This window comes from Gekko japonicus, unplaced genomic scaffold, assembly GCF_001447785.1.
Source record: "Gekko japonicus isolate JY-2015 unplaced genomic scaffold, Gekko_japonicus_V1.1 scaffold2616, whole genome shotgun sequence".
NCBI lineage: Eukaryota > Metazoa > Chordata > Lepidosauria > Squamata > Gekkonidae > Gekko > Gekko japonicus.
Window position 1 is genome coordinate 221,099 of NW_015172086.1, and position 15,013 is coordinate 236,111.

The 15,013-nt window shown below is 45.7% G+C and overlaps 1 protein-coding gene across 1 annotated transcript in view; it reads right to left on the reverse strand.

Annotated features, from left to right (window-relative positions):
- LOC107118545 (metabotropic glutamate receptor 4) overlaps positions 1-15,013 on the reverse strand; it is a gene marked incomplete at its 3' end in the record, with an annotated part of 113,080 nt that overhangs the window by 90,363 nt on the left and 7,704 nt on the right. Inside the window, exon 2 of the mRNA XM_015420906.1 lies at positions 12,234-12,374. Within this exon, the coding sequence (XP_015276392.1) occupies positions 12,234-12,374 (141 nt within the window). The remainder of the gene's footprint in view (positions 1-12,233; positions 12,375-15,013) is intronic.

Here is a 15,013-nt window from a genome sequence, read left to right on the forward strand (position 1 = left end):
GTAGGGAAATTGCATAACTAGCACTGCTGGTCCCCAAAAGGAAAACTTCCAGGATAACATACAACATGTACAAGTATTTTCATTCTCCATGTGTTTGTGCAAACAGGGAAGGTCTATGTGTAGAATTGCCCTGGCCTTGCTCTGCTGACATTGAACACATTAGAACCATGAGATACTTAGATCCAAAATACACAATGTGTGTGCCACGAGTTTGCCCTGCCCAACTTGTAGTAACACAAATCATTGGGGAAACTCACCTTCAAAGTGTTATTTTGTTCTATGTGGCTCAGGATTGCTGCAAAAGGGCAGGAGGGGTTTCAGGCTTTCCTTCCACACTGTTTTCATTAGCTGAAATGCCTGAAGGGCCTCGTCCCCCTTCACAGCACTCCCAAGCCCAATGGAGCAACACAACACTTTGAAGATAAGTTTCCCTGATAGTACATTGTAATTCAGGTCAGGCACCTGTGACACAACTCATGACACACAGATTGTGTATTTTGGCCTTTAGAATGCACTACAGTGCAAGGTCATCAAAACATAAGGTAGGCATGAGTTTCTCTGCAGGTCCAGATCCTCATCTGAAATAAACTGGAGCAATGACAAACTGACAAATTGCATATGACAGCTAAATATAGGTCTGCATGTCAGCCTGGAGAGGAAACTTCCATTCAGTGTTATGCACCTATGCCTGCTGTACAAAGCTATGATATTTCCCCTTGAAGCCTTGATGGTCACCAGACATGTGGACTGACCTCCCATCGTTCCTCATAAAGATACAAGGCAAAGCAGCCATAGCCCCCATCTCTCCCTTATATTGACAGAATCTTTTGGGCAGACTTCAACAAGAAATAAAAATCACAGACATTCCTTTTCATGGTGCCTATAAGTAATGGGCCATTTTCCTGAGTTTGACATTGGCCTCCATGTCTGATTTCACTCCAGAAAAAACGTCATTCTTCACATTAGTGAGGAAAGAGCCATCACTACCTAGGCAGTTTTTACAAGAACACAGAAAGTTGCACTCTTGCAAGGTGTTTAGAGACAGAGCCAGTCTGAAGAAGTGTGTGTGCACGAAAGATTATACCTTGAATAAAACTTTGCTAGTCTTAAAGGTGCCACCAGGCCCATAGCCATGGGGGCATTTGGGGGCAATGCCTTCCCACGGATGAGTGCCCCCACCCCGCAGACAAAAGAAAATAATAAAACATTTAATGCAAGAGGAGCAGCAGGCATGCCCCAGATTTCCCCATACCCCACCAACCAAAATTTTCTGGCTACACCCCTGGGTGCCACTGGACTCAAACTTTGTTCTTCAGACCAACACAGCTACCCAACTATCCTCTGTGCCACAGACATTCATCACCTTGGACATTTTGACAGCAGACTTGAGCACCTGCAGTGCCTAAAACCCAGCTAGCCCAGCTGAAGCTAACAGAGATGATGTGTGGAAGTACCTTTTAGCTCTGTCTAGCTGTAACCATGTAGCCATGCCCTGGTCTATTCTTTCCCAGAACTTGAGCCACAAATTTTAAACACATGATTTGTTACTCTGGTCTGTCCTCCTCCTTTTTCTGAAAACACATGCTTATATCCCTGTCAATTTAGAATGTTTTTTCATGCATCTTGCAAACTGGACTCAAGCCCACAAAAGTTTATGGCGTGATAAATATGCCTTTAAAATGCCATAGACTTCTTTGTTGTTTTTGGTGTCAACAGACTGACACAGACTGCCTGTGGAATTCCTTTGAAGCAAACCTTCACAGCTCATGCCAATTTTGGGTGCCTCAATGGCCTTTTATACAGTTGATGCAGAGTTGGAACTACCTCCATGGCCATCACACACAGAGCTAATCCTTAGATCATGTTTAACAATAGGGAATGTCCTGAGAGCCAATGAGGTGTCATGGTTACCCTGTCAGACTAGGATCTAGGACACCCAGGTTCAAATTCCCCACTCTGCTGTGGAAGCTTGCTGGGTGACCTTGGGCCATTTACATATTCTCAGCCTAACCTACTTCATAGGGTCATTGTGAGCATAAAATGGAGGTAAGGAAAACCATGTCAGCCAGTGGGGAGAAAGGCAGGGTATATATAACTAAATCAATCAATCTAAGAGTGATACCATTAGTAACACACATGTGTGACATATGAATTTTTACCGGTGTATGGCTAAATCTACAGGTTGGGGGCACACAGAGGCTAAACAGGTCTTTCAACAAACTTGGGACACTCCCCAGGTTTCCAGAAAAACCTGACTTAAAAAAGAAACAGTGGGGGTTAAATTTCTCCCACAATAAAAAAGTGTTCATTGCACATGTGCAGAGAATGCACCTACCTCATGGGGCCTGGCAGTTTGGAAGCCATGCTGGGCCCAGTGTCAGCAATGCAGCAAGCCAGGAGTCACACTGGGCCCAGTGGTGGAGACACAGCAGCCTGAGAGGCACACTGTGCCTGGCAGTGGCAACACAGTGGCCCAGGACCCGCACTGGGCCTGGCAGCGATGCAACAGACTGGGAGCTATGCTAGGTTTGAGGGCAATTTCACCATAGTTTTTTTCCCAAAACCAGAGCATTGCCCCCAATGTTACTGGTGTGACTACATAATTTCCGGGTGACATATGCACATTGTGCAACATCCCCACCCATTCCCAAAACACCCCCCCCCAATCCCCCTGCTGGCATGACGATTGGACCTGTCAGCCCCAGCCACGGGTGGGATAGATAGGGAGGGCTGCAAAGGTGGGGGTGTGAGGAGTGCCAAAGGTGTGTGAGTTGGAGAGCAGGAAGGATAGGGGATATGAACACAAAGGGTGGGGTGGGTAATGGAGTGCCAAGGATAGGAGGTAAATGGGAAGAGAACAAGGGTGGGGGTGAGTGAATACCAGGGGTGGGGTGTAGATACAGAGTGCTGCAAAGGTGAGGGTCAGTGGAGTGCCAAGTGTGGGGGGCAGCTGGGGAGAGCTGCAAAGGTGGGGGAATGGGAGAAAGGGGGAAATAAGGGGTAGGGTAACAGAGAAGGGGCGGGGTAGGTTGACAGATGAGGGAGAAAAAAGGGGGAAGATTGTTAGAGAAGGAGGAAGAGGAAAGGAAGCAAAAAAGGGAAAGGAATGCACCCTCCCTGCCAGTTTCTTGCGGGTCCCCACTTGTTTTTTCTAAACACAGCGTTCAGGCTTTACTCACAAAATACATTGATAGCAATTTCCATGATCTACTAAAGATATCTCAAAACTTCTGTAATCATGAAAGGCACAGCAGGGAGGACCCTGAGTTCGTATAGATCTATTGTCGAAATTGCTGCCTGGATTTCTGCTTGGCACCCTTGCCAAGTGACCCCTCTTGGAACCTCTAGGCTCCATCATGGCATAGGTCTGAGGTCCATTCAGATCACTGGATATCTACATGCTTTTAGGCTCCACCACATGACCTGCCCATGAACAAAAAGATACGTCAATATCTCCCTCCTCCTTTCTTGCTCCCCTTTCCCTTACGGTCTCCCTTTCTAACTCTCTGTTCTCTGAAATACACACTGCATAGTGTGGGTAAATATTGTGCAAGTGTTGCTACTGTGTACAGGAACCTGTGGGCTCCTTAGTATTTTTGTTTTACAATGCACTTGAATGTTACTTTAATTACATGCTTGTACTCTGATTTGTCTCAAAACCCTTTCCTTGATTATTCTGCTAAATCTCTGTCTCCATTTTCATCCAAACCTTGCATCAGGGCCCCAAGTTCCCTGAAACAGAGTGCAGTGGTCTAAGTTCAAGTTTGGGAGATACTCCTTGCTCACTAGGTATTAAAACCCCAGTCAGCAGCTCCTGTTAAGAAATGAGTAAGTGAAAGACAGCAAAGGAGCATCTTCTGTCCTGTGCTTGGCTGCTTTTATGGGACTCTGGACCCAGTTTCATTCACACAAGACCTGTGTCTACATGACACATACACAGACTTCACACAGTAACAGAAGCCCGAATTACCCTCGGTTTTTCAAAGGAACACTATGCCCCCTGTCACTCCACGACAGTAAAGGGACAAGGACAACAGGGTTATAAGTTATGATATTAGCTGTTTATTACCATTCATGCAAACAAAAACTCATAATACTATCCATATGGTATAGAAGGTAGAGGGTCAAATTAGCCCTCAGGAGATCTGGGTTCAAATTCCTACTTGCCATGAACGTTATTGGCTGGTGACCTTGAGCCAGTCCCTCTGATCTTAGAGGACAGGTAGAATAAAAAAAACAGACCAAGAAGCCTGAATACTGCTTCATAGACTTGTGCTGAAAAGCAACTTGTAAATAAAATATATAAATAGTGAAGCCTCCTCTGGTCTTGGAGCGACACAAATGAGCAAATGATGACTAAGATATACAAGGAATAACAGTGGTTGTGCTCAGTTCCCCACAAATGCAAAGAAGGGAAGAGGGACACTATTAACAGACAGTATACAGCCCCCAGTCCCACCACGTCCTCTCAGCTTGAAAGCCCAGACACCTTTATCTGTCTTCCCCCAGTGAGAAGCAGGCAGTAAATCTCTCCCGTCTTTCAGTAAACATGTCACCTGCAACCATCACCTCAACAACGTGGCTGTCAACAAGACAAATTCCCTGTGTGCCTTGTTTACTGGTCTAATCCCTCCCAGTCACTTTTAGCTGCAAATAGCTGAAAATACAGATGACCACAGAATGATAGCAAGGCTGGGCCCACTATCTATCACACACACAAACACACACAGTCACACTCACACACTGTTCTTTAGTCACCCCAGGACAGGAAAGGGTGTGTGGGGGGGGGATGTATTCATTGTTAAAGTGCACAGCAACAAAGGTAGGAGTCTGAATCTCTTCTCTGATATGTAAGCGAAGGGGCAAAAATGTGTTAAAAGCCTAAAAGACCAGGCATGCAAATCAGGAGGCAGCACAGTTTGAAACAGACACAGAATGTAATAAAAGAGGTTCCTTCTCAGCACAGAGCTACAGCAAGAGCTCACCTAATTTGCTTGTAGAACGTCCTTTTCAGCCCTTCTAGTCTACCATGAATTCTAGAGATCAATAGCATGCGATTCATCAAGCCAGTCTAAAATAGTGGCCTGGATCAAGGAATGGAATTGATACAGAAGCTACAGTGCTTACTAGTTTAACTTCAGCACATCATGGCTCAAGACTATGAAGCCATTGCATTGTGATCTCCACAGATAATGAGTGTATATCACATATTTCCTGCTAGCAAAAAATGATAAACTCTGTGTCTCACATACAGTAACAAAGTCTGATTCCAATGAATCATAAGTAATGTTTGACTTTTATAGGGCGGGAGGTTGAAGATTTAGTGGGAAAGAGAATCTGCTAAGTGTAGGACCAAGATTCAGCCTGGCAAGAGAGATGATGCAGACACAGAGTGAATGGAGAGGGGTTCATTCCCTGCCCCCAGCCTCAATGCGGCTCTGCCTCTGATCTGGAATGACAGAAGCCCTGGTGCTGGGCATCTCTTGCCTCCAGCACCAATTAAAACATTTCACTCCATAAAAATATCCAGCTGCATGGAAAATCCAGTGCAAAATCATTGTTAAAAGGAGGAGAGGGAACCCCAGAGAAATTGGCTGCCATGTAAATGACTCCCAGTCTTCAAGACCAGAGCACAAAAAGTGACTGGAACCTTTCCTTTATCTCTGTCTTGTCACATCCACTCACCCTCCGCACCAGACACTGTGGCTCTGTGGAATCCATGGGTGCCATAGCAACTCAGAAGACAGAACAGAGAGAGTGACAGGGACAGAGCAACACACTTCAGTGGCTGTCTCTCCTCTTGCCCGCCCACCCAGGATGCCCTCCCATCCAGGGTGGATCCAAAGAACACAGTCATTGTTTAAAGGGCTGTACTGCATTCCCTACAGCCACCAGGAGAAGGAGATTTCAGGCCCTTGCCTTTCTTTGTCCTCAGTTCCCATATCCTTTAAATTAAGAGGCTGATGCTGGGTTATTAATGGACATAACATCACTGGATATGAGGCTGCGCAAGTAGAGGAGAGTCCTCATGAGTTCTGCTAACAAATATATCAAAGAAGAAGTGGTGGGATTGTAAACAGACTGTAGAGTAGAAAAGGAGGTTGACTAGGGAAGAAACCAGAACTAGAAAGATCTGAGAATGGCAAGAGCCACTTAAGTCTACTTACAGATGAGAGTATGAAAACTTATTGCTACTACAGTGGTAGCAGCAGCAAGAGGTATGGGAACAGGGCAGGAACAGCATTACAGTTGCCAACCTTCAGGTGGGGCCTGGAGTTCTCCTAGAATTGCAACTGATCTTCAGACTACAAAGATCAGTTCCCCTGGAGGAAGTGGCAGCTTGAGAGAGTGGACTCTATGGCACTGAGCTTGTTCCTGTCCCCAAATTCTGCCCTCTCCACGCAATGCCCCGCAAACTCCAGGAATTTCCTAACCCAGCACTGGCAATCCTAAACAGCATCCATATTCCCATTCCCTCACTGCTTGCTCTACTGCCACCCACCCCACCCCTGCCCCTCTGTGTCACCACTGCACGTTGTGTAGCCCCTCCCCCCAAGTCCACAACAACCCCTTGAAATGGCTTTTCCCTTTCTTTCCCCCAGCCATGCAGTGCACTGCAGCTTGGTAAATAAACAACAACAGAAAAGGCTCTTTACATGGTTGAAAAGGAGGGAACACAGAACTTACCTTTGCCATTTTGAAGGCAAAGCTTAGCTCCACCCTTCCTCCCTCCAACCAGATGTATGGCCCATCCCCCATCACCCAACAGTTTCCCCTTTATTTTGCAGAAAATGGGGTTTCTATTTTCTGTGGTGCAAAGGGAAAAGAACAGGATCCAGAAGAGTCATATATGGATTATGGTTCAAACATTCCCCTTTAATATGATGACTTCCTGTGGAAACAACTTAGGTTGGAGGCAATCTTCTTAGGCTGGAGAACTTAGATTAGTAAAATGGTAAGATGTAGACCACCATGTTTAATGGAGCATTCTTAAATGCTAGTTATGCATGAATACTAGTAAAAGACTAAAGCTGTGAGTTGAACACAGTTCAACCTATATACCCTCCATCTCTTTTAATCTGGGTATGGCAAAATATATATTTGTGGTGTGTATATCTAGAAGCTTCTTTTTATGTGTCTTGGGTATAGGCCTACAAAAGGGGGGAACTGTCTAAAAACAACTATAGGGGTAGAAAGAGTGATCATACACAGTATGAGCATCATGAGTTCATACTTGCTGGTGGTAGCATATATGCCCTGTGATCCCTATCACTCAACAGCCATTCTTTGACAGAGCTGCATGCCTTCTGTTTCTATAACTGCTTTTATGTGGTCTCAGCCCACAGAACGTGCCAGCATTCCCAGCTGAGGGCAAAGCACTAAATGCCAAGTAGGTACCAAGTAGAGGGAGCTGGAGCACTTCCCCACTGTCAGTTCCTGTTTCAGGGAAGAATCAAAGGCAGCAACACAGCAATAAAGAAAGAAACTCAGCTGATCTGAGAGACTGTAAGAGGAAACCCAATGAAACATTTTTAAAGCAGCCTCAAGTAATATGAATGCCTTGAATATTTTATATAATCATCTAGTGGGGGCTAGGGGTACATTTCCACAGTACTGCATCCCTACTCAGTATAGTTCTATAACTTGTTGGAATACATTTTTTAAATGAATCCTTTTAAATGTGTTTTCTCGGGGAACAAAGATGCGCACCAAAAATACAGAGAAAAGAGCTGCTGAGATAGATCTGGCTGATGCTGCAATGGGGTAATGGAAATTTATGAGCAAATGAGGGAAGAATTAGTGTGGCGTGGAGAGAGGAATGATAGTAAACAATCCAAAGGGAAACTAATACACTGGAGGGAGATGCATGGTTAGCAGGGGAAACAGCAAACTGTAGAGAGGGGACTGGGGAACATATCCAGTGGGTCAGTTTAGTCAAATGTGGGTTTGGTGCTATTTAATGATCACAAAGAAAAATAAAGTGGTTAGTGCTTCATTCACTGTTTTTCTGAAATATTCCCTCTGGGCTTTTCCAGCATCCACTCTTGTTCCAAGTTCTGCCTTCTGCCTTTATGCACCACAAATCATGATCCAAAATGACACTCCTGCTTTGACAGCCCTACTGATGTATTACACAAGATTCTCAGACCTATTTTAATCTTGTTCTATGAAAGTCCTATTCTTCAAGCCCTGCCCTCTGTTCCCTTTAATATAGATCTGGTATTTCATTAAGCTCCAAAAGATCTCCTGTTTTCCCATATTTCTTTATGGGTCTAATCTACTTGGGTCTAATCATCATTACCTTATCTCAGGTCCCGGTCACACGGAGGGGTCTGGCCCGGGATAGGGATGGATTGGGGGTGCAGCAAATGGGCGCGATCTCACCACAACATCTGGGAAGCAGCACGCACCTGTCCCCGATCCGTCCCTACCCCCAAAAACCCGCTGCAAAAAAGAACCACCGACAGAGGTGGTCTTACCTGAAAGGCCGCGGTAAGCGCAGCCATAGGATCGCCGGCGCATCCTTCTGCCAGCCCATCCCTGGCTCCTGGCCAAACTGCGCATGCATATGCATGCGCAGCCGGCTGCCTCGGTCTCCCAACCGTGGCTTCCTCCCCGGCATCTGATCGTGCCGGGGAGCAACGGCGCCGCAGCTCAGGGGATCCGTGGGATCCCGCTGCCGCGTGTCTATTTTGGTGCGGCTTCCAAAAGCCACACTTAGGCCGCGCATCCCCCCCCCCGGTGTGGCAGGGGCCACAGTACTTTACTGCTAAGGTTTTCTTTCTCAATCCACTAATATGCAGATGACACCCAGCTCTATTTCTCCTTAACAACTAAGCCAGGTGGGTCTGCAGAAGTCCTGAATAGGTGCCTAGAGAAAGCAAAGAATGGGTGAGGGCCAATAAACTCAATAAAGCTCAGTCCAGACAAGACTGAGGAATCCTAGCTACAAGGCAGGAGGAAAGCCCCATTAACTACAGGGTCTAACAGCAGAGACTCTCAGGTCACAGTTCAGGGTCCAATAACATAACCAAAGTGAAAGCCAGAAGACAGTCCAAACTCTCATGTTACATAATCCAAAAGGCAGAATCAAAAGCAGTCCAAGAGTGAGGTAACAAGAATAAAACAGACCTAACAACTGACAAGACCACCAATAAAACTGCAAAGACATTAATCCAACACTGACTTCAGCCTCTCTGCAGCTTTATAGAGGGAGTTTCCCATCAGGTGCTGCTGGTTCCCACATTATGCTCTTCCCTACAAACTGAGTCAGCTCCTCTAATCATGTACTGACTTATTGGTCTCTTCTAGTACTTCCTTAACAGAGGGCTGTTAGGTGCACACACTGGTGCCTAATCCATGCCTCAGCCATAGCCCTTTGCCTTGTCTGCTACTGGGGTGCTTTAAGAGACAGGCAGGTCTGATTGGAGGTGAGTTCATGCTGGGGCCTTCAGGCTTGAGGGTTCTGCTGGCTCAGGGGACAGTATCAATGCTGGTTCAGGGTCCCTTTGATGAGGCCCTCACACCACAGCCTCACAGGAAGGGACTGCCAAGGTGGGGCTTGGGGATGGCTTGTCCTCCTCTTCCTCCAATGAGGACTCATCCTTCCATACTACAGCAGGGTGGTCCATGACTAGGCTTGCCAGCCCCCAGGTCCAGGCAGAGGATCCTCCGATTTCAGGGGCTTCTCCCCACCATGGACCAGCTGGCTGGTGAGGAAAACTCTGCCCCTAAACAGGGATGTCGCTACATGACATCCCCGATGCAATGACATTACCCAGAAGTGATGTCATCACATCAGTGACATTGCACAGGAGACACTCTGGTACTTGGGCAAGCTCTATGGTTTGAGTGTGGAAAAACCATAGAGTTTTGCCCAAATACCAGAGCCTCCCCCCGCATGATATCATTGATGTGATGATGCTTTCAGATGATGTCATCACATTGGGGACATTACATGATGTCCCTGCCTACCCCTGGAATGCCCCCCAAATCCTGCTGCCAGAGCAACAAGGGGACCTGGCAACTGTATCCATGACACCAGGTGATGTTAGTCAGTGGAAAAGCTGCTCAGGGACTATGGAGTCACCCTGTCCTGGAGGAGGTTGCACTCTCCCAAAAGGAGTAGTTTTATAGCTTGGTAATACTACTGGATCTACAGTGCTTTTGATGTGCTCATAAATTATCTGGAATTGGAGGTGAGCAGTGTAGTGGCAAAGTTTGCAGCTGACACCAAAGTATTCTGGATGGTGAAAACCAATTCAACTGTGAAGAGCTCCAGGAGAATCTCCACAAACTGGGTTAGTGGGCAACAGTGTGGTAAATGAAGTTCAATGTAGATAAGTGTAAGGTGATGCACACTGGAACAAAAAATATCAACTTCAGGTACAGACTAATGGGGTCTAAACTTACTGAGAAGGAAAAAGATCTTGTGGTCGTAGCACATAGCTCAATGAAAGTGTCAGCCCATAGAGTGGTGAAAAAGGCAAACTCTGTGTGGGGATTTTTAAGAAAGAGACTGAAAATAAAACAGCAAGTATTACAATGCCCCTGTTTAGATCTATGCTGTGGCATCATTTGGAATACTGTGTGCAGTTCTGGTCATCCTACCTCAAAAAGGACATTTCAGAGCTGGAAAAAACACAGAATAGGGCAGTTAAAATGATTAAGGTGCTGGTGCATCTTTCCTGTGAGGAAAAACTGAAGAGTCTGGGACCTAAAATGATTAAGGGGCTGGTGCATCTTTCCTGTGAAGAAAAACTGAAGAGACTGGGACTTTTTTTAAAAACCAGACAACTAATGGGGAATGTTATAAAAGTTTATGAAATTATGCATGAGATAGAAAGAACGGACAAAGAGAACTTTTCTCCCTCTCCCAAAATAGTAGAAATTGAGTGCATCCAATGAAGCTGATGGGCAGTAGATTCAAGATGGACAAAAAGAAATAGTTAAAATGTGGGATTCACTGCCAGAGGCTGTAGTGATGACCACTGGCATAGTCCACTTTAAAAGTGGTTTATATGATTCATGGAGGATAGGTCTATCAGCGGCTACTAGCCATGATGACTAAAGGGAACCTCCACATTCAAAGGTAGCAAACCTCTGAATAGCAGTGCCAAGAGACAACAGCAGGGGAAGATCTCATTCTCTGTGCTCTGTTGTTGGACCTCCAGAAGACCTAGTCGTCCACTGTGTGAAACAAGATGTTGGACTAGATGGACCACTGGTCTGATCCAGCAGGGCTCTTTATGTTCTTATGGAATGTAGGGCTTTTTATCAGCTCCCACTAGTTCACCAGCTCTGACTGTTCTTCAGATAGTGTAACCCACCCACAGTGATCCATGCTCTGATCACATCCAAGTTTACTTACTGTAATGAGCTCTGCATGAGGCTGCCTTTAAAAACAGTCTGGAAACTTACAAAATGAGGTGGTCAGGCTATTAGCAAGGGTTTGTTACAGGTATTGTACCACTGGTTATCCATCTTTTTCCAATTCAAAATGCTGGTTTAAGGTCCTAAGTGAAATAGCTTGGGTCTAGTGCACCTGAAGGACTGTCCTCTCCCTTACTATCCTGCCCATATCTGCCTCTCAAGCCCTATTCTCTGTGAACCCACCTTCAGAGGTGAGGTGGGTGGTGATAAGAGGCAGGGCCTTTTCTGCAGTGGCACCTCACCTTTGGAATGCCCTCCTCTTTGAGGCTTGCCTGGCACCTACTTTTCTTGCCTGGCACCTACTTTTAAGTGCCAGACCAAAGCACATCTTTGTACTCAAGCTTTTAATTAAGGGTTGTCTCTTACCACATTTTTAATGGCAGGCTTCTGATTTATGCATAGTTTTTATGCTATCTATGTCCTTATTTTAACTGTTTTTAATAGGTTAATATTGTGATGTGGTTTTAATTGTAAGCCACCTTGAGCAGGCCTCTCAAGAGGTGGCATAGAAATATAATAAATAAATATTAACATTCTCTCCATTCAGCAACCAGGTCCAGTGAACCCTCCAGAACATTCAGTGCTTGCATTTGATCTGTCATAGCAACCAGTATCTCCTTCATCATGAGAACTGCCTGCAAGCTCCAGTATGGAAGAAGTTCATGTATGTGGCCCATTAAGCAGTAAAGCTTCTTTTTGTTGTAGGCTTAGAAATAGAAAGGTTCCCACTGATTGATGCAATATCCTGAGGGATTCCTTCACCTTCCCCATGTCTTCCCCACCACCTTACAACCTCTTACTTGTACACTTCTTGATGGCACTTCCTTTTTTCAAAGCATGGCGACTCAACTTGCAATGGAAGTTATCCTCCCAGAATTCAGCAAACCAAATATTCCGACGGTTATTATCCAGTGTCCTACTGGAGAAATAGCGATCAAAACCTGACAGAGAGAGAGAAAGAGAGAGAAATGATGGAAAAATGAAGGCTGAGAGTCAAAACATATAGAAGTTGATGTATCTGAAAAGGAAACCTACCACTTTGGCTGTCTGCAAAAGTATAAGGCTTTTTTTGCCTCTGAAATACCTTGCAGATGAAAAGGATGTGAAAAAAGAATTACTATTATAAGCCTGCTCTACTGACTGTAGTGAACTACGAGGACCACTGGTATCTCTCAAGGAAAAGCCACATATTAAATGGCTAGTTCAGTTAATTTGCAACACAGATTTCATCCAAAGTAGAATATGTATCAACAGGGGTCATTTCGTAAAAAAAGAGCTAGGGGGACTCATTAGCATAACTCATTAGCATATGCCACACCCCCTGACATCATAAGGCCCGGCGGTGGACCTGCAAGGCTGGCGGAAATGCGAGGAAGCCCCGCCAAGGCCCTCCCTGGCCCCAGGCAGGCAGGGGTGGGGAGAGGCGGGGAGGAAGCAACTTACCCTCCCTCTTCTCCTGCCTCCTCCTGGCTGAATGAGGGCTGGAAGCGGGGCAGCCAAAAGCAGGGGTGGGGTTTCATCGTGTGCCCCGCCCCCCTGCACCTCACCCGGGGGAACTGTGTTCCCCCGCGTTCCCCCCCGAAATGACCTCTGTGTATCAATATTTCAAAGGAAGATAAAGGGAGCAATTCTGGGCCAGATCCTCAACTCATTTAAACTGGGCTTTTAATGTTACCGAACTAACCAAAAATGGTTTAGAAATCTGTGAGGATCTGGGTTTGTTTTTGCTGTTGTTTTACAAAAGTATTAGATGGGGGAAAATCTCATGTGACTATTTTTTAATTCCCAAACTTCCCAGGTAAGTACCTCAACATACTCATTTAGCAATATGGTTCTAAAAAGTACTTATTTTATTACATGTGTACCCACCTCTTCCCACAAAGAGTTCAAACCTCATGACATTTATATCCCAGGGATCTACCGTCGGACATTAATGAGGACCAGACCTGCATCATATTAGCCACAGGAATTGTGTTATAAAATATTGGTCACTATACAGAGTGACATTCCTGGATTTCCTTTCTGTAAATACAGGGACATTACAGTTCAGAGCTGTGGACTATCTAACCAAGTGCCATGCTCTGGAACAAGATTCCTACCAGCACATAGCTCTACTAGATTAGTTTACATCATTCAGATTTTAATGTGACATAAACAGACAGCCAGAACAGAAATGCATTATTCTAAAGGTGCCTTGTGGTAAATAATATGCATAGGTGGCTTCAAAAGTAAAACTGAGTCACACTTTCCAGCAGAAAGCCAAGCCCTCCAGGATCAACACAAATCAGAGTAGGCAGGGGATGGGGAAGGAAGAAAGCTCTTCTTAATCCAAAATGCAGCAACCAATGACTCAGACCCTGAATGTAAAAGGGTGAATAAACTCTGTTTGGGAACAGAGTTTGTGGTTCAGGGCTTCAAGGCATTACAAAAGGAATTAAGGAGTCCAGTCTTAATGGGCTCTCAAACCAGAGATTTTTCAGTGCCACCAAATGCCATCAAATTGATAGGGGATCTGGGACCTAGCCCTGGGCATGCAAGATGGTAAGGGAGCCTAGGCACCCCTTTCTCACAGCAAAAGATGGCGACTGAGTGCAACATCTACGGTGGACCGGACGTGGCGGAAAGGCGAAGCCAGGAGACGCACGGTTCGTGGAAGGCGCAGGCGCGGCAGAGCCTAAGCGGACGGAGCCGGAGCCGCGCTGGAGCATACCGCGCACCAGAGGGGCCTGCTGATCCACCACCGAAAGACCGTGAGGAGAAGGAGGAAGTGAGAGCCGGAAGCCTGAAAGCCGAGCCGACAAGCCGACCGGGAGGAAGAAGATCAACAAAGACCCTCCACAGGGTGCTGGTAGGGCAGTCCCCATCCCCAGTATATGTGGCCATAGGTAGGGATAATCGATTAACTGTAAGCCGCTCAGAGACCCCCTGGGGGTTCGAGCGGGGTAGAAAGTTGAAAGATAAATAAAAAGTAGTGCTGTAACACTAGTAGGCAAAACATGGACCAGAACTTTCTGTGTTCCCAGATCATTCCCAGGGCTAACTAACAAAGACATTGAGGGAGAAAAGACTGATACTAGCAAGCTCATGACAGTGTTACCACAAATATATAAGGCTATCTAACACTGCCAAAAATGGGGGAAAATAGGCAAGATATTTCGGATTAGTCACTTGGAGTAGCTGGTTTAGTACATGTTCATGTGCCCATCACAGAGCTTCTCTCTTGGGCCTGTAACCAAGCCACTTTATGCACCCAGGTGCACTATGAGTTTCAGAAACTAAAATCAGCTTCCTGACAGACAAACAAAGAACAGCAGGTAGCCCTACAACACTCTTTGTAAAGGAAGACAACCAGGAGCCTGTGACTTCACTAAGACATGTTGCTCCCTTGCAATTTCCATGATATGAAAGACTTAATTAACTATACAGATTTCAGTCACGTAGAATACAAACCTAATTTCCTTGGTATAAGTGGATATCAGAAGGGGGTAAGGAACAGGCAGGAAAGATGGTGAATTTGTATGTCTCCCACTAGGGTTCTGTCTGACATAGCCTTATTAATTAAATGGATCTTTTAATGGGA